This window comes from Anneissia japonica, unplaced genomic scaffold (assembly GCF_011630105.1).
Source record: "Anneissia japonica isolate Jap-2015-1 unplaced genomic scaffold, ASM1163010v1 scaffold288226_len153066_cov224, whole genome shotgun sequence".
NCBI lineage: Eukaryota > Metazoa > Echinodermata > Crinoidea > Comatulida > Comatulidae > Anneissia > Anneissia japonica.
In genome coordinates, this window is record NW_022717227.1 from 72,967 (window position 1) to 91,415 (window position 18,449).

General features: G+C 33.9%; 1 protein-coding gene across 3 annotated transcripts; it reads right to left on the reverse strand.

Moving 5' to 3' along the window:
- Positions 1–2,347: 2,347 nt before the first annotated feature.
- On the reverse strand, positions 2,348–15,648 carry LOC117110150 (N-acetylglucosamine-1-phosphotransferase subunit gamma-like). Of its 3 annotated transcripts, none has more exons than XM_033252760.1 (12): positions 15,514–15,648; positions 13,988–14,039; positions 13,241–13,311; positions 12,764–12,818; positions 11,643–11,726; positions 11,325–11,418; positions 10,932–11,046; positions 10,435–10,517; positions 8,673–8,822; positions 8,065–8,128; positions 6,314–6,360; positions 2,348–3,601 (listed from the first exon to the last, which is right to left on the reverse strand). In XM_033252760.1, the coding sequence occupies exons 1-11, from the start codon at positions 15,569–15,571 to the stop codon at positions 6,323–6,325; spliced, it is 864 nt and encodes a 287-aa protein (XP_033108651.1). In that variant the 5' UTR covers positions 15,572–15,648; the 3' UTR covers positions 2,348–3,601; positions 6,314–6,322. The 3 variants fall into 3 exon arrangements, with proteins under 3 accessions (XP_033108651.1, XP_033108652.1, XP_033108650.1); XM_033252761.1 differs by having other exon boundaries at positions 6,287–6,360; XM_033252759.1 differs by lacking the exon at positions 6,314–6,360 and having other exon boundaries at positions 15,514–15,640.
- Positions 15,649–18,449: the final 2,801 nt, after the last annotated feature.

An 18,449-nucleotide genomic window follows, 5' to 3' on the forward strand; every position in this document is an offset into this window, starting at 1 on the left:
TTTACTACAGTATATCTTTTTTCTGAAAAGAATATCTGAGCCAAGAAAGTTGGCTAAAGAAATTTTAAACTTGTTTAACAAGATTAAACTAAATTCGGTGGTATATTTTTTATACTTAGTGTACAGCCTGTGCTGACTCCATTGAATGATTAGATTATGGGGGGGGGGACACATCTAGATGTGTATAAGAGACAGGTAATATAGAATGATATGTGTTGCTATGTATAAATGTATATATATGGCTGAAGTTGCCTAAATTTCCATGGAAGATCCGCAGTCTTTTGAATTTTGTAAAATATTCCTGAGTTTTCAGAAAAAAAAAGCCCAAAATATTATAAAAACATCTAATTAGTGGCTTTTTGGAACTAGTAATTGAGTATTTCTGTGTCAAATTTCCTTTTTTTTTTTTTTGTGCACCGATTTTATCAACAATATCAGCGTACAAAAGCTTCCTTAGTAAGAATTCCCGACAATTCAAAAGATCAGAATGCATTTTAACATTTCCGTGGTGGGGGCACCCATCCAGTCTCCCGAATTCTGAGTTCCAGGGGTTGGAACGTTTGATACTATTCATCATCCAGAATTAGAATCTGATTATTTCTATTATTTAAGCAGTTGGGGGTCAATCTGACTTATACCCCCATCCCCCAACCTCACTCTCCTTTTTGCAATGAGTCTTTATTCTGACAATTCCTAAAATAAGCACATGATTAGATTTTGTCTACAGTAGTTTGTGCTTTTAACAGGTCATTCTATTCTAGAAGCCTTTTGATAGAGAAAGTACCTTTTTAGCAAGGTTTGTCCACAGTAGGTCAAAACTAATAGGATGTTAGCAATAAGTTTTAGTCATAAATGATGACTGTGTCAGAAGCTCAGGTCGAAGCCTTCAGCTGTGCGGTTGGCCTTAAGAAGAATTTGGTGAAGTGGTTTGCAGGTGTCCCAAGACTTTGGACCCTGGGTGTGCCATTGTAATGTTATTTTGAAAATCAGGATGTTAAGAATTTGGTTGAATAAAGTATCTGTCGAATTCTAATCAAATGTTGCGTCTAGGGTTCAGAAACTCAGTCTAGAGTCTTGCAAACTGCAGGTAAGCAGTGATGACTGATCACTCAGAATATGCATCCTGTTAATCCGATGGCATTTTTTTGCATGTGGAAAAAGAATATGGACGATATGTGTCGTATCTTACTGAATGCTGTATGTTCCTAAATACTGTACTTGTGAAAACATGTTTATTCTTGCTTTAACACGTTGACTGCCATACCTTTTTGTACGGTTCCTTCCTATGTGCCAAAACAAGTTTACATGTACAAACATACTTTTTTGAAATTTTATCGTCATATATCATCAAAATAATGTGTCTAATAAATTGGCGGGAAAATATTAATGGGCGAGTATACTCGTCGATGGCACTGTGATAGAACTTTTTACTGACTGCCAAGTGCGAGTTATCTCGTCCTCTTTTTGCATGGGTTGGTATGTGTTCAAAGGGCACCCCCACTTGTACCGCTCGAGTGTACTACCAGCAACATAACACAACAAGCATACATGTCATTTGTACGTTATCGTCTAGGTGTATCTTCCCCGAACTACCAGCCGTTGACTCTGTGGTCCTACATTGTATAATAAAGATGTTATAAACGCTAGAATGTTCCCCCGATTTTGACGAGTATACTCGTTCCTGGCAGCCAACGTGTTAATTGCTCTCCATTTTCCCCCAACAAAAGGGGAGAACTGTTAATGACCCCTTGTTGGGTAGGTCTAGCCTTTTGTGTGAATGGGAATATATCCTTATTAAATCCTAGAGATATAAATCCTAGCCAAATACTTATGTACATATCCCATGTAAATGCAGATAATTTGCAATCAAACCAATCATTACTTTGTAATACGCATATTATTTGTTGTATTAACATTTGTTAAATTCTTGTTATAATCATTAGGATATTAATAAAGATTTAGAAGTACAAAGTAGTAATTGAATAAATGAAGATGGTGCAAACAGTGCTCGAAAAAAGGAAACTCTGACTTGGCCTATTAATATTTTTTTTCATTTATTTAACTCTATAAACAAAGTCTCATAATAATGGGCTTAAAGAATGGAGCTGATTTTGGTTGCAAGAAAACTTTACAGCAATTGAATGGAAAGCATCGTAACTCCACTACAAAATTAACAAGTACCTTATCAATTGTTTAAAAAGTTCCCCTGGCGGTAATTAATTAAATATGCGAGGTTACGTTGGGGTCATATCGCAGACACAATCCTTCAAACATTGTTACTTTATTCGACTACCGTTTCTACCATTATATATTTCAACTTTAAGAACAAATTATACCGAATGACTAGTAATAAAACTCAACACAAAATGTTTATTCGTATTGTGGTGCAAAAACCAGCATCAGTGATTAAAACAACTAAATTGATGTCAATATACAGTATTCATGTTCTTCATGTTATAAGCTTTAAAATGATAGGTCATTTTCATACAGTATTCATGTTCTTCATGTTATAAGCTTTAAAATGATAGGTCATTTAAATACAGTATTCATGTTCTTCATGTTGTAAGCTTTAAAATGATAGGTCATTTACATACAGTATTCATGTTCTTCATGTTATAAGCTTTAAAATGATAGGTCATTTACATACAGTATTCATGTTCATGTTATAAGCTTTAAAATGATAGGTCATTTACATACAGTATTCATGTTCTTCATGTTATAAGCTTTAAAATGATAGGTCATTTACAGGAATTGATTTACTAATTGTCAAAAGTTAAGGAAGTAAAATTATACAGTACATGCACACATTCTCATGCACTCAGTTTAACATAGCCACAGTATGCTGGTTTTTTAAATGGCAAGCCTCAGATACTATATGTCTGCCTGAACGCACTTTCCCACTCAGCATAGGGCATCATCTGTAACTTAAATAACACTTTAGGTTGGGCTGGGACTGCAATAACTGCTACCATTTGGTATTGCGAACCATGTTCATCAGATGAACATAAACATGCTACAGTATGTCCCATTATTCAACAAATTCGGTGTAGCATTTCAGGTCTTACCTTTTTTTCTCCTTCACTTGGTAATTTCTAACCAGGAATGTAGTTATGATGGACAGGGCCACACAACCTTGACATTTTCCACCCAGTCTGAAGCTGAATTTCATGGCCCTCCACCCACCCTTACCGTGTTATCCACCACCCTGCTAACCAAATAAAGTCCTATCAAAGTGTTCATTCTAAAGCTATGTTTGAATTGGGTAAGTTTTACCATTATACAATTTTTGTCCTGTTCAGTATAAACACAGCACATTATTTAAAAAATGGACTTCTCTGTTGGGAAAAATCGCCCAATTATTCTTCCTGGGCAATGTTAAACATGCTGCGCACAACTTAGTTTAACTAAGGAGCAAGCTAAGTCAGTTGTTTGCATTGCACGTCTTTTCATACATGGTATGTTTGACCAAAATGAATCCAATCTGAACATTGCTTTAGAAACTTCATAGTAGATAATTACAGCTTCCATTCCATATCTTATATGTTGTAGTTGTCATACATAAACTCTTCATTATGTTCTCCATCATGGAAAGATAATTGCCCTGAAAAAAACAATTAAAATCAACAAATTCTCATATTCACCAGCAATGATATTTAATATGGCAATTTAATTAATAAGAAAGTTGCAGCCAATCCAATAACAAAAGCATTGCTTGTTTTCATAGCTAGGTGTCGACCATCCTGAAAAAGCCACAAGCTATGACGTTTTCTATAAATTAATTCTAATTTATATTTTTGCAATTTAAAAGAGAAAAGCTGTACAGTATGTGAATTTATCATGTTGACTGCATAGTTTTTGTATTCAAGTGCTAATATTATGTTTCTAATTTTGTCCAGCCACAAACCGTCATATATTGTATTAAAAAAGTGGAGAATGCTTTTCCTTCAGATTGTTAGTATGAAGTATGATTAGAATATATCAAAAACACTAACAAAAACAAGCAATCGTATATAAACATCTCCTAGGTTAGTAAAGTATGACTATAAAATCTGACTAAAAATAAATGCCAAGGGATTGGACATCATCATGCAAGGCCATTAGCGATTAATTTATACACAGGGCAGCTCGGCTGCAGGGTCTGTGTTCAAGTCCACAAGGTAGACAAAAAAATGAATGACAATTTTTCATTACTTGTTTTAGTTAATTTTACTGTAGTATAGAGTCGTCCAAATTAAATTTCCATTGAGCCTTGCGCCGAGAATAGCCTTAATGTTTTCAACTATAAAGGCCCAAATGGTGAAGCCTGAGGCCAAACAGAGTTAAGTAAGCCAGGGAATAAGTCTGGAGAAAACACTAGGTACAGCCTTTCAGATATTCTTAAATCGCTCATTATAGTTTCACCTTAGTGGCCTGGGCCCCATTGATTATGGGCCCAGGGGCACATTCCCCTGCCTGTCCCCCCTCTCCCAGTAGTAGAGTATATAACACAAGACTTGATGATTTCACTCTTGAAAGGTTTTTGGCATGAAAAAATATGTTATGCAGTTATGTAAGGAGGGAACAAACATGCGTGATGTATTAATATTATTAATAGATATAATAATAATAATATAGTTGAACATGGTGTAAGCACAGTCAACTGTAAAATGTTCCGAAAGTATAATCATCATGTTAATTTAATCTCAATTGTAAGCAGTGCTTTAAAGTCTGTTTATACTTGCAACGATAAGGAAAACGATAAAAAGCTAAAAAGCAATTGTTCATAGAGAAAGTAGTTGTAATTATAGTTTTCCCTGATTATGACATCATTTTAATTGATTTGTCAAAATATTTTATCTTATACATGATATATCATTATCATTTTTTTTCATTTCATTTTATTCAATATCAAAATCGCAGTCGACGACTGAATTAAATGATACTTACAAAAATACAGAACAGTAATACAAAAACATCAAAGGATTAATTATTAATAAACAATTCACAAACAGCACAGACATTCAGAAAAAGATCAAAAACATTAAAAATTGCAATATTTACAAATTATGATTAAATTTTATCTATAAAAATTTGCAATGAAGGCAGAATAAATTGAAATTTACAAAAATAAGGCAAGTAGGCAATATAAAAACATCAAAACATCAATTAAACATGGTCGCAAGACATAAAAAAGGAGATAAAAAGTAACATTAAAATTAAAAACATAAGCAGCACACAACAGGTTAAAAAACTTATGTAATAAAATCAATTATTTTAATTATTAAATTATTTTCATGTACTGTAGTAGTCATTACTAAAAAAAACCGTCAGTCAATCAATGTAATTATTAATAGTCAATAACAATCATAATTACTATTATCATTATTATAATAATAATACAGTAATGATAATATCAAATTGTCTTATTGTAAAAACTTCTTATTTCTTTTATTTTCTATATGAACAATTGCTTTTTAACTTTTTATCGTTATTGTTGCAAGTATAAGCAGTCTTTTAGGCAGCGAGCTACGATAGGCTGTGCTGTTATATTTGACATAATCAAATACCAAAAACATGGCCGATTATTTTCAGCCCGGGTATGCTAAATACGGAAAACCGTGCTACATATTAAATTTGCAGAAATATCAAAATGTACTGTGTAAAATGACATCAACTTGAAAGGTAAAAATTAAATCAAAAAAGTGTGCTTTCACGCAAACCATGAGGTTGGTCAGCCAGACACAGAGATCGTTCAATGATATGCTTGCAACCATGAGGTTGGTCAGCCAGACACAGAGATCGTTCAATGATGTGCTTGCTCGCTTGTAAACAAACCTAGATAAGGCCGCGCCTCCTGAACTCTGCTCACCAATTGGTTAGTGTCGTAGGGTGGTATGCAAAACCATGTGCTTCAGTATTCTTAATATCACTTGCAAAAGTAGAGCCATTCAAGCTACCAACTTGCATTGAATTAAATCTTAATAAGTGGCAGATCCAAGAATTAGAAAAAGAGGAGGCCCATGGTCTAGACCACATCAGTGCCACCATGGTTGGGGCTGAGGTAAGAACATTTATGATTAAGGCATCACTAGATGGCCAGAAATGGCACTCTCAGACTTCAGATGAGAGCCAGCACAGTATCGAGTGGCCATCTTAATATCCAGGGTCCCAATTTGGAAGCAGTCAATTTTTGAATGTAAACATTTTGTAAAATCTATAAATTTATATATGCATTTCCTTATGCAGATGCCTTTTATGAAGAGGTCATGCAATGATAACTGAAATAGCATGCAAACAAATATAGCACCTGCATGTATTGCGAATGTCGTTTTACCTATCGGATTCAAGGTAACTTGGTTGGCTGAGCAACAGTTGAATTGCCTAAAAGCAGAGAAGTATTCAAGAGAAACAAGGAAGAGCAAGAGTATCTAAACCCCTGTTCACATTTGATTAATTTTGAGCAAGACGAACTCGTTTAAATGTTTATATATAGTAAGTTTTTGCACGTGTGGTCAGATTAATTGCTGACATATTCTGAGGAACTGACTTGCTACTATATGTCCGCCTCGGACTTTTCTGCTCGGGAAAAACAGCCTGGTTATTCTTCCTGGGTAGTGTCCACATGGCTAGCCTTGCCATGCACCTTGCATAACTTGGCTGTGCAGCACATTATGCAGGTCATTCACACTGGATCATTTTTTTTTTCAGTGTGGCTTGACGAAAATTAATTTAATGTGAACACAGCTTTAGATGAAACTGTAAATCAGACTAATAATTCTAATTAAGAACATTTTAAAGAAAATTTAATAGAATCTTAAGAGCAATAATAAAGAGATGCATTTCTGTATTACATAATAATTTGGCTGAAGTTCTGTCCACACTATCGAATGTATGCCCATATACAATATGGGCATGATGTGATGTCATCATGACCATATATGGGCATGATGTGATGTAATAATGACCATATTTAGGCAGACTATCAAAATTTGATAGTCTGCACAGGGTTTAAGAGATTCAAGACAGACAAAATAAAAAATCAATTCAAAGAAAAAGTGTACAATGAAAAATGTAGATAACTTTGTATGGAAATGAAGCTGTCTACTACAACATGAATATACGAGTGAAGGTGAATGTAATAAAGTGAGGACAACTACATGTTGGAGATGTGTGACTAACATGGAGCACAGCACTATTGTGTTGAAATGTGTTTTGCCATGGATCGTTCCTATTGTAACTGCCTTAGAAAGTTCAATGTTCAAATGTCCAAACAAATTTATATAGTGCCAATTTCCAAAGGAAAACCAATGTTTAGTGGCATATTGAGAAAGTGCTCTTGATAATAAATTAATTTGAAAGTAAAAACATCTTTAAGTAGGCTAGGAGGCTCTAAGTAGCTTTATGTTTACATCATTCTATAATAAAAGGATGAAATAAACCAGAACATCATAGTAACAATACTCTTCCAAAAGACACAATGGTTCATTAAATTGTATAATTTTAAAGTCCTCATAAAAAAATTGGTTCCTTTCACAGGGGTCTAAAGCTTGGGTTAATGTTTACTTTGATGACAATACCAGTCTCAAATAATCAGTGGAATGAAAATTCTATTAGGGGAACATTACTACCAATATAGTAGCTACCATTCCTGACATTTAAAAAAAATAGCACTTGCATTACCTAGCCAGATTACCAATGTTGTGTGCACCATACAAGGTTTTGAAATAGTAATAAAATTTTATAACTTGAATGATCTTTAAAACCAATTTTTGTAGTCTGTGTATATACATTTTTTTGTTAACAATAGCTGCGACGAACCTAGGCTTCTAAACTCGTCCCTCACAATTGTACTATCAATGTTATTTTTTTTTTTTGGTGGGGGAGGGGCAGGGTAAATATTTGGTGAAATAAATGGTACATTGAATTGAAATTAATTTAATTTCTTTGTCAGTACAGAATGAATATTGATGCATATGTTCACTGATTATGTTGAACTGTGTATTACTTTACTGCCATTGAGATCTTTGAAAATCAATTTTTATTGCAATGACTACATTATAGTTAATGTATAATATATTTGCTTACCATATGTATTCTTAGCCACTAGTCCTTGTAACCTCTCTACTTCCTTTTCAAGTTTAGTATATGCCTGAAAAAAAATGCTTAAAAACTTATATTCCTTGTGAGTTAACAGTAAGGAACTGAGGACTAAGCCATCAACCCATCAATTCTGTTTTTGCCTTTGTCATTGAATAAAGCTTTGTCTACACTATCAAATTTCATCAAAAAAGCGTCACATAAAATGTGATGGAAAATGAGAGTTGAACATGTTAAATTTTTTGTTACAATTTGATAGTATGTGATTTGACATTATCGTACCCATATATGGGCACATCACAATTTTTTTGTCAAATACAGGTTGATAGTGTAGTCAAAGCTTAAGATATACTTTGTGACACATAGTTACTATTGAATATATAGTCATTATTTAGTTTTTTTTTCACATTTAAAGACAAAACATTATAGATTGGATTTATTTGGTGTGAACACAAAGGATAACCTAAAAAAGGGTTACCAAGGTTAACAATGGATGTCCACAGTTCAGCGTATACGGTGGCTACCAGTTTAGCTGATTAAGCTATGCTGCTCTCTAATGAGCTATGCTGTTGCCTAACAAAGACGAGCTTTAATACCTCACTGCAAGAATCCAATGATGTAAATCGACCTGAAGGCTCCTCTCGTTTATTCTCGACTTTATTTTGTATTTTCAATGCATCATGTACTTTACTGTCCATAACAAACCCTGCTGCCTGGAAAATAGCATTTAACCTCTTCTGGTATCCCTACATTTAACAAATTAGGGTACAAGATATTAGTTGAGACCATTTCACAACATGCATTTACATTTGACCTCTGAACCCTGCATATTTAATTTTGGCTATTTAGGATGATGCAGGGAATGTATTTAGGATGAATGCAGGACATGCAGAGAATTTCTGATGCTTTTATTCCAGAATTGGTTATCAATTTCAAGCTCCATCAAGCTAAAATTAAAGCTACAGTAAGGCGTCATTTTACATACCCCTTGGTACCAAAGGGTGTTTGTAAATTGAAAAATTCGTAAAATAGGGGTGTCATTTTCCAATACCTAGGCTTAGCTATCCCCTGCCATTGAGCGCTGATAGGCAAATGGTGGCCAGGCCTAGCACAAACCGACAGTGCAGCAGCGTGGTCTACCTCGCTAGAGCCTAGCTGGTACTTTCAATAAAAACCAAATTATTCTAAATTTCAAGGTCCATCAAGCTAAAATTAAAGCTACAGTAATAATAAATAACTATTATTTTAATTTCAATGCATCATGTACTTTACTGTCCATAACAAACCCTGCTGCCTGGAAAATAGCATTTAACCTCTTCTGGTATCCCTACATTTAACAAATTAGGGTACAAGATATTAGTTGAGACCATTTCACAACATGCATTTACATTTGACCTCTGAACCCTGCATATTTAATTTTGGCTATTTAGGATGATGCAGGGAATGTATTTAGGATGAATGCAGGACATGCAGAGAATTTCTGATGCTTTTATTCCAGAATTGGTTATCAATTTCAAGCTCCATCAAGCTAAAATTAAAGCTGCAGTAAGGCGTCATTTTACATACCCCTTGGTACCAAAGGGTGTTTGTAAATTGAAAAATTCGTAAAATAGGGGTGTCATTTTCCAATACCTAGGCTTAGCTATCCCCTGCCATTGAGCGCTGATAGGCAAATGGCGGCCAGGCCTAGCACAAACCGACAGTGCAGCAGCGTGGTCTACCTCGCTAGAGCCTAGCTGATTTACTTTCAATAAAAACCAAATTATTCTAAATTTCAAGGTCCATCAAGCTAAAATTAAAGCTACAGTAATAATAAATAACTATTATTTTAACTCTTATTCAAACATATGTATGTTTTATGGACCTTTTTATTGTGTTCTTTCTAGTTGTTAGATCGCCGAAATGTGTTGTTTACATGCATTTCGTGATCATATCTAACATTCACGATGAATAATAATTTGCTGACCCCAAACAGTCATTCTTTAGTGTAAACATGTGCGTTCAATCCGACGACACTTGTGTTGGTAGTTCGTTGTTCTGGTTAGGTTTTTACATTAATATAATGATTATTATACCAGAAATGGAAGAAAAGATCAAATATTAATAAACAAATACAACAAACTTGATTTTAATTTAGAGATATATATATATTACTGTATCACTTTTTTTTACAGTAATAATTGGTCGATGATGACGTCAAGGGAAAAGACAATTTGTAAAAAATCGATGTTCGTAAAATGGACGTTTTACTGTATTTACAATTATTAATTATTTTTTAACTCATGTATCAATATAATATGTTTTTACCAATAAAGATTTAGCAGATCAGTAAGAACAAACATTGGCGTAAGTGACTACCTTTTGTGTAACATCCTCCTGAAGTAATTGTCCTTCTAGCTCATTCCATTGATTCCTCAATTCCACAGATAATGTTGGATACACTAAATGGAAATGTTAAAAATTAAATGAAAATCTTGTATGTTTTAGTATGTAATAATTACATTATAGATAATTTAAGCTATGTTGTTGTACCCACAAAACAATGTGGAAACTCATCAAGAGAAAACAATTATTAGTATGTGCTGGTTATTCAACATTTTAAATTAAAAAGATAGAGGGTGAAGATTACAAAATGTATGAATAGTCATATATAGTTTATATTTACATGGTCAACTGAATTGAAAATTATTGGGTTATTCATAACACATAAGAATGACGATACAAATTATTACCTATGGTACTTCATAACACACAAGAAAAATATGATATCATTGGGTACTTCATAAAATATAAAAGTAAGAACTACACAGAAGATTGAACAAAACCATAATGAACATACAAAAAAGTAAACAAACCTAGCAGTGAATGTTTGTGGCAAACTAGTGGCGTCTTAAATTGCATTTCATATTTACAGGTAACAGGCTCCTCAACACTTGTCAACTCGTGTTTTGTTCCACAAACTAACTTAACCTGCAAAAAAATTAACCACTAAATTCTTGTTCAATTCAATAGTATAAGAATGTAACAATATAGTATACTTTGGCACAAAAAATTATTTTTTTAACAGGCGCTATACAAATTCTCCAATTTATTATTTATTATTATTATTTTAAACCTTCTAATATGGTAAAAATGAATATATTAAAAAGTCAATTTTTTTTGTTTTTGGCATGGCAAACCCCATATTATTAAAAACTTTTCCAATTATTAAAGTGAAAAAAGAACACAGACAAATAATGTCATCTTACCGTAACTTCCCGACCATGCTCACCACAAACATCACCTTCCCTCATCTTAAGGGCATAGAAGGAGTTGTTACGTATTTCCCATTCTTGCCATATGCTAGTCACAACAAAGAAACTCATGAATTACAAAATGGTTTTTAAAAAAATGCCATCAGATTTATCAATAGGCACCGGATGCAGGTCTAGGGGTTAATACACTAAAAAAAAACAAAAAAATGTTGATATCTCATTATTTATTTACAATATAAATTAACAAGTACAGCTGAATTGATTATTGATTATTATTGATAGCACCATAAGAATTAGAAGGCCTACACTTACCCTAAAATACCACTATAAGGGTTCCACCTCAAACTTTGCTCATGTTGAGTAACATTTTGAAAAGGACAGAATTCATATTTATACCTTCAAAGAAAAAAACAATGTTAGCAAGTGTTTGTTTATTATTTATTGCCCTCATTATAATATCACATCAAAAAACAAGTACATAAAAACATACAAAAATGAGAGCAAGAGGATAACCCTATAAGCTCTATGAGCTTGTTTCATAGGGGTCCTTGTACTGTACAACCCAACAATGTTGTACTGTATATTATTATACTTCACTGAAAAACAAGTCTTAGATTGTTATATCATAATTACAACCCAAGAACATTTACATGCACGATAACCATCATAACAATTTTTTTTCCTATTTCGTTTTATCGTAAGTTACAAATAATATATTAATATATACATGCGTATCCTTTTTTTAAGTAATTTTTTACAACTATTACAATAAAAAAACTCCTCCATATTATAAATTTAAAAATAGATCTATAAAATCATAGTTTATTATTTTTCATGCATCTGTCTTCACAATTTGCTAATATCAAATGTGATTTGACTGACAGAGATCTGTAATATAATTTGTATTGCATTACCACATCAGACAATGCTCATTAAATTTGATAGTAATACTGTAGGAATTCTGAATAAAAATATATAAATTATTTTGCAGTTATATGTTTTATTCGTTAATTACATGCACTTTTTATGAATGTTAAAGAGGTATTAGGTATTTAAAATGAGGTTTAAAGGCCAGTAGTGTTTTGTGCATTAGGAAATCTACTGTACTATAATATAAGGTTGGTAGCAGACTTTCGCACATAAAGAATTCTCTTACTGTACAGTACTAGTTTTCAAAACATGATTGTACGAAAATTGTTCTTTTGCATGTTATCAGGCTATGAAAGAGCTTTATTTACTTTGTATAAGTCTGTTGAACCACTACAAAATAAATTTAAGCAACAACATTTGTACTGTAAAACATTACACATGATCAAACTAAATCAAAATAAAATTTATGTTTCATAAATTAATGTTCATTAACTTGATTTGCAAGGACCTATGCGAAAACATGTTTTTCATATTTTGATAAATTTGGTAGTAAAGTTACTTACGATGATTGAATAAGACTAAAACATTTTCCTTTTAACCGTCGAAGATGTGGAGGACCTGTCAAAAGGAAATTGTAATCTTTTAGGTGTCTAGTTCAGAAGCCATCTAAAAACACACCTTTTTCGATAGTTCTCCCAACTTTCTCGATCTTATGTTTATTGTTTTGTTTGTTTTCTAATTTTTCTACTGCTTTATTGCATTTGTTAAGTTAGCTCACATTGCATGGGTTTGTTTCTATGCAAGCTTTACTCAGGGGTGATGTTTTTGACTTATTGTGGAGAGTCGCTTACAGCGCTTCGTAACTGAAAAGAAAGGTAACAAGTATAAATAAGGGATAAATATCTGCCTAAATCAAAGTTTAAGAATATTAGCCTAGATCTAAATAGCACCAAGTAAGAGTGAAGATTGAGGAATGCCCCCTCCAAAAGCATGATGAAGGAAAGCAAACATGATAAGGTAAATATAAAGTGTCTACTTGCCTGAAAAGTTTGCTGCTTTGACACGAGGTTTTAATGAGTTCATGCTGTCATCATTTGCTTGCTGGTTATACCTATTAAAAAAAAAGTACAATGTAAGTACAGTAATGCATCCTGGTCAACAGTCCCAAAGCTGGGCACCCATCACGTCTTACGATGTTCGTACAACCAAACTAACTCTGTTAAATATTTCCCACGCAAATATAAGAGCGGTACTGGGTAAAGACAACTTGATTTCTTGCTTCGAAAAAGGTATCCAGTTGTAGGAGTCTTAGGAAGATAGCCTATCCAATAGTGACGATAAAGGGTTAGGACCATGACATATCTGCGACTTTAGATTGACAAAGATTGGAATATGTTAAATACAGACACAATGTATATGCATGGGCTAGTTCTAGAGTCTGAGTTCAGTGAAAATATGTAATTATGTATTGATTGATATAATATAAACATTATGCTTAAATACGTATTTAGTAAAATAAATTAAATCACATGAAAATAAGGAAGCAGCATAGGAAGAAAGAAGAATAGGAAAGAATTTGAAGCGGCTGAAATATTCACCGAAAATAAACAATAACGATCGTTTTGTCATTACTGCATCACATTTTTGACACTAATGAGAAGCACTGGTTAAATATCATGTAGTGCAATATTACCCATGTGCACATTAAAAAAACAGTATGGGATTGTCACGCAGTCTACTGGGACAAGTCTTCGGACTTATATCCATTTATATCCTATTAATCTTACCCATAATTTGATGGTTCCTGTACAAGTCTCATTTTCACTCTTTCACTTCCACCTGTGTAGATGCAATGCATATTAATTTTTTGAAAAGTAGGCCTACACAAAATGACCAATGCAGTAATATGAAATACAACAGATTCAAATTACTATATTTAGCTTAAACTATAATTTAATACTCATGTTATCCTTTCCTACTTGGTAAGTACACACACATGCAAATTATGCTGGTGGTAATTAAAACAAGTAGGCCTACAACAAATTGAATAAACCAGAACAGCAATGACCAAAACGGCAACCTTTTTTGACCAGAACGGCAATAGACCAAAATGGCAATAAGTCAAATCGGCAAGACCAAAATGATTCTAAACAATTTATGTCATAAAAGAAAAAAAAACGCAAAAATATATACTAATTATAAAAATGAAAATGTATTATGATTAAATACAGTAAATATGAGGCTAAATAGCAGCAGCAGTAGTAGCAATAATATCAATAATAATATTAACAATAACAATAATAATTAAAAAAAATAATCATACAAATTCAATATTAAAAAGATTGAAGGGGGGGGGGGAATAAAAGCAGTAAAACATTTAAACAAATAAAACTTTAAATACAAAAATGAGGCTAAGCAATCTATGTCATAGAAGTAAAATAATAATATAAACATTAAAAGTGGGAAAAAGAGCCCATGGCAATATTCGATTTGCCTATTGGGTCAATTTCAATCAGAAAATTATAAACTGCGGCCTGCGCCCAGTGGCGCTTGCTAATCTTTCGCTACTTTGCCATTTTGTTTGGTCTATGCCGTTTGGTATTTGTCATTGTCATTTTGGTTATTGCCATTTTGGTTTATTGACGTTTTGACCTGCTACCTTTTTACCATGTTCAGTAGGCAGGCCTAGGCCTACACCTAGTCCTAGGGCCTGGCCTCCACCTACATTGGGGCTAGGGCCTAGGCCTTGTAAAATTTTAATTGTTCGACCATTCTTATTTATTAGGCTAGAGGCCCTAGGTAGGCCTAGGCTATAGACTCGGCTAGGCCTATATCAGTATCACCTTTTACTTACTATTTTGATGTTATATTAGGGCCTAGTTAGAGGCCCTAGGACTAGCCTAGGTTAGGTAGGCCTAGCCCTAGGCCCTAGGCCTAATTACTAAGCAAAATTTATAAAGCAATACTTTAATTTCACATTTAAACTTTTTTACACATGTATGTAGTATTAGGTATAAAATAAGGAGGAGCCACGCAAGACATAGCCTAGGCCTGCTCGGCTTTTCTTCTAACCCACTAGCCTATCTAGGGCCAGGACCTAGGCCTAGGCCTAGACCTAGTCTAGTCTATTCTTTCCGTACATACCTAGCCCCCTAGCAAAGGCCTAGGCTAGAGCGGCATCTGCCCAGCCTAGGCCTAAGACTGTAAGTAAGTCCCCAGTCTTACTTCCTTTAGTACGTTTACCGTTGGAATTGGAGCAACTTATGGTTAATTATGACCAAAGTTAAGTTGTGTGGGTACCAAAATACTATACCTGTCACTAACATAACTGTAAGTATAATTTGTATCAAAATCCATTCTATGGTATTCATTTTGGATAAATTATGTGCCTAATTAATGACGTGCTATTTACACGTCTATGGAACGCCGTTAGTAAAAAACTCTATTATGTGCAATCGTCATGACGATGTGGTATGGTCATGATCATGGGCGTCGATCGGTGAGGGACACCCCCACTTACTTTTCAAAGTATGGGGGGGGGGACATCATATCGATTGTCCCCCCCCCCACTTTTCACCAATCTTCTATAACTAAAACCCCACTTTTAAAAGTGTATGGAAAGAATAACAATTACGCATAACTCATGAATTTTGCCTGTTCACTTTTCCAAGACTGAGTAAAAACGCAATTGTTTATACATTTCGTAACCATCTCAGTCAGAAACACTAGATCAATTTCATGGGTGCAGTGGTTATCAGAGGCTAAATTTATTGTGAAAACAATGTACTTAACGTTGTTAAAATTGGAAACGTGTATACTTATTAGGCCAGTGTTTTTACACTGCACAATTTCTAATATAAACGATTTATTCCTTTAGTATATATTATTACGGTACTATGACCCGTACGTATATATACTAGTGTTTGATATTATAGGCCTATACATACATAGGATACTATTTTTCCTAATTTCCAAAAAAAAAAAATTATAGTTAGTCAACTGAATTTTATATAGCCATTTTTAAACAATAATTATACAGCTTTTGACACGGACATGTCTATCTATTTCTATTTCTATTTTTTTTTTTTCATTTCGTCCCCCCACCCCCACTTTCAACCACGGATCGACGCCCTTGGTCATGACGTTATGATGTGGTTTGGTCATGATGTTATGTGGTTTGGTCATGGTGTATGTGGGTTTGGCATGATGTTATGTGGTTTACACAATACGTTATGTGCTTTAGGCATCCCGTTTTCACTGATCTTTAGCCGTTGTGTGGAGTGTGGTTTGGAGACATGACGTTATGTGGTTTGCACATTATGTTATGAAATTTCGTTCAGAATCTCAGAATTGCTAATTACACATCGATGGTAACTTCAGCACTTTCGTCCAATGTGTTTTGCTGCTTGTGTGCAACGGGTGCTCAAGTTTACTTAGTTTGTTTCATATTTGTTGAGGAAATTTTATTTATTTGGTTTATTTTGGACCTATCTATCTAGAATTGATTTGGAAAGTTGAATTTTCATTAGCCTTGACGACCTCAGATGGAAGGTTATTTCAATTTTATTGTTTTGGGCAAAGAAAACTGTTTATAATTTTCTGTGCCGCATTGAATTGGGGTGTATTTATGTGATTTCACATTTCTTTGTTCTCTGGACAGTTTATTGACATACGTCGGAATATATATAGCAACATCATTTATGGCTCGTTTTGAAATAGCAATAATGGACGTCCTTTAAAGTATGTGAAGAAGACGTCATTACCACACATTAGTAGACATTTTAGAGTGATGACTATCATGGCCGGCGGAACCGGGGTGGAAGCCCGGGCCCCCACTTTTTGGCAGAAAATATATAATGCCTATGGACATTTTTGTATGATCGGGAAAAATGAAAAAAGAAAGAGCGAAGAAGGAGGGAATGGAGGGGAAAGATAATGTTTATCAAGTTCCCGACCGAGTTAGATTTTCTCGCAATTCACATTGGCGGATCTGGATGATCAGGGGTCCTGACCCCCTCCCCCACCTCCCTTGGGCAAAAAAAAAAATAAATAAAAAGGATTTTAGACCCAAATTTTCCGTGAGAAAAAAAGAAAATTCAATTAAATTTTTAATCAATTTGTTTTTTATATGACTTTTTTTTATTTCCTCCATTTTTTAAAATTTTTATCATTAGTTTTATGTCTGGTGCTGTGCTTTTTATCCATCGTTTCTTTTTTATGTTTGTGTTTTGAATTTTGGTGTTCTGTATTTAAATATTTAAGCAATTATTGTAATACACTCATATACAGTATTTAGGCTGTCTGTCTAAATTTTTAGTTTATATTTTTGACTGAATAAAGAATAAAGACCTTGAATACCGGTACAAGATTAGAAGTCGGGCGAATTCATTTCCCGCCATCTAGGAATCAACATTTTCTCAGGGGAGGATGCCCGATTTAATTTTTGGGGTACATCGATTCATGAAAAAAGAATATGTATACAAAGTATGATTTGGTACACACATAATAAGCTTATTTACTGTAATAAGAATGAGAAAAAAAATTACGTGACCGTTTTTAAGGAGGAAAGTCTTGAATTTTGAAGAACTTAAAAGTCATTAAAAAGACACTCCAGAAGTCGGGAAAGCTCATCTCCCGCCATTTTGAAATCAACATTTTCCCAGGGAGGACACAAACCCGCCTTTTTGGGGTTCATTTATTCATATAGTCGTTTCCAAGAGGGGTACAATCTTTAATTTTGATGTATGTTTCGTTTCCATGTCAACTTGTGTGTGCATGCTACACTGCACATAGAATGTGTGGGCCTATCCTATTACTGTACGCTGGGCACTTACTGCGCAAAACGGTCGTCGCAGCCGATGTGTGATGCTATGAAGAACGCCACACGACGCGCACAACGGATCATTTCGACGATCCGTTGAGATTGCTACGGTACCGACAATCAGCAGACGGCGTTGCGTCATCTATCGTTCAAAGGGAGCGGAGTTGGATTTGTCGTACGACACAGTGAGTGCCCGGCATTATTCTTTCTTAAATAATCATAAAAATTACAATTTTTCATGGGACCTCACTTAGGCAAAATGTGTTTGATTGTTAACAGTTTATTATGTATCTATTTTTTTTTTATTGCACATGATTTACTGGAATTTTTGGAATTAGAGGTTTAAAAGAATACGGTTGTGTGATTAATCCTGGTGCTTTCTAAGACGGAGTCGACGTTAATGTAAATAAAACTCGAAAAATAAAACT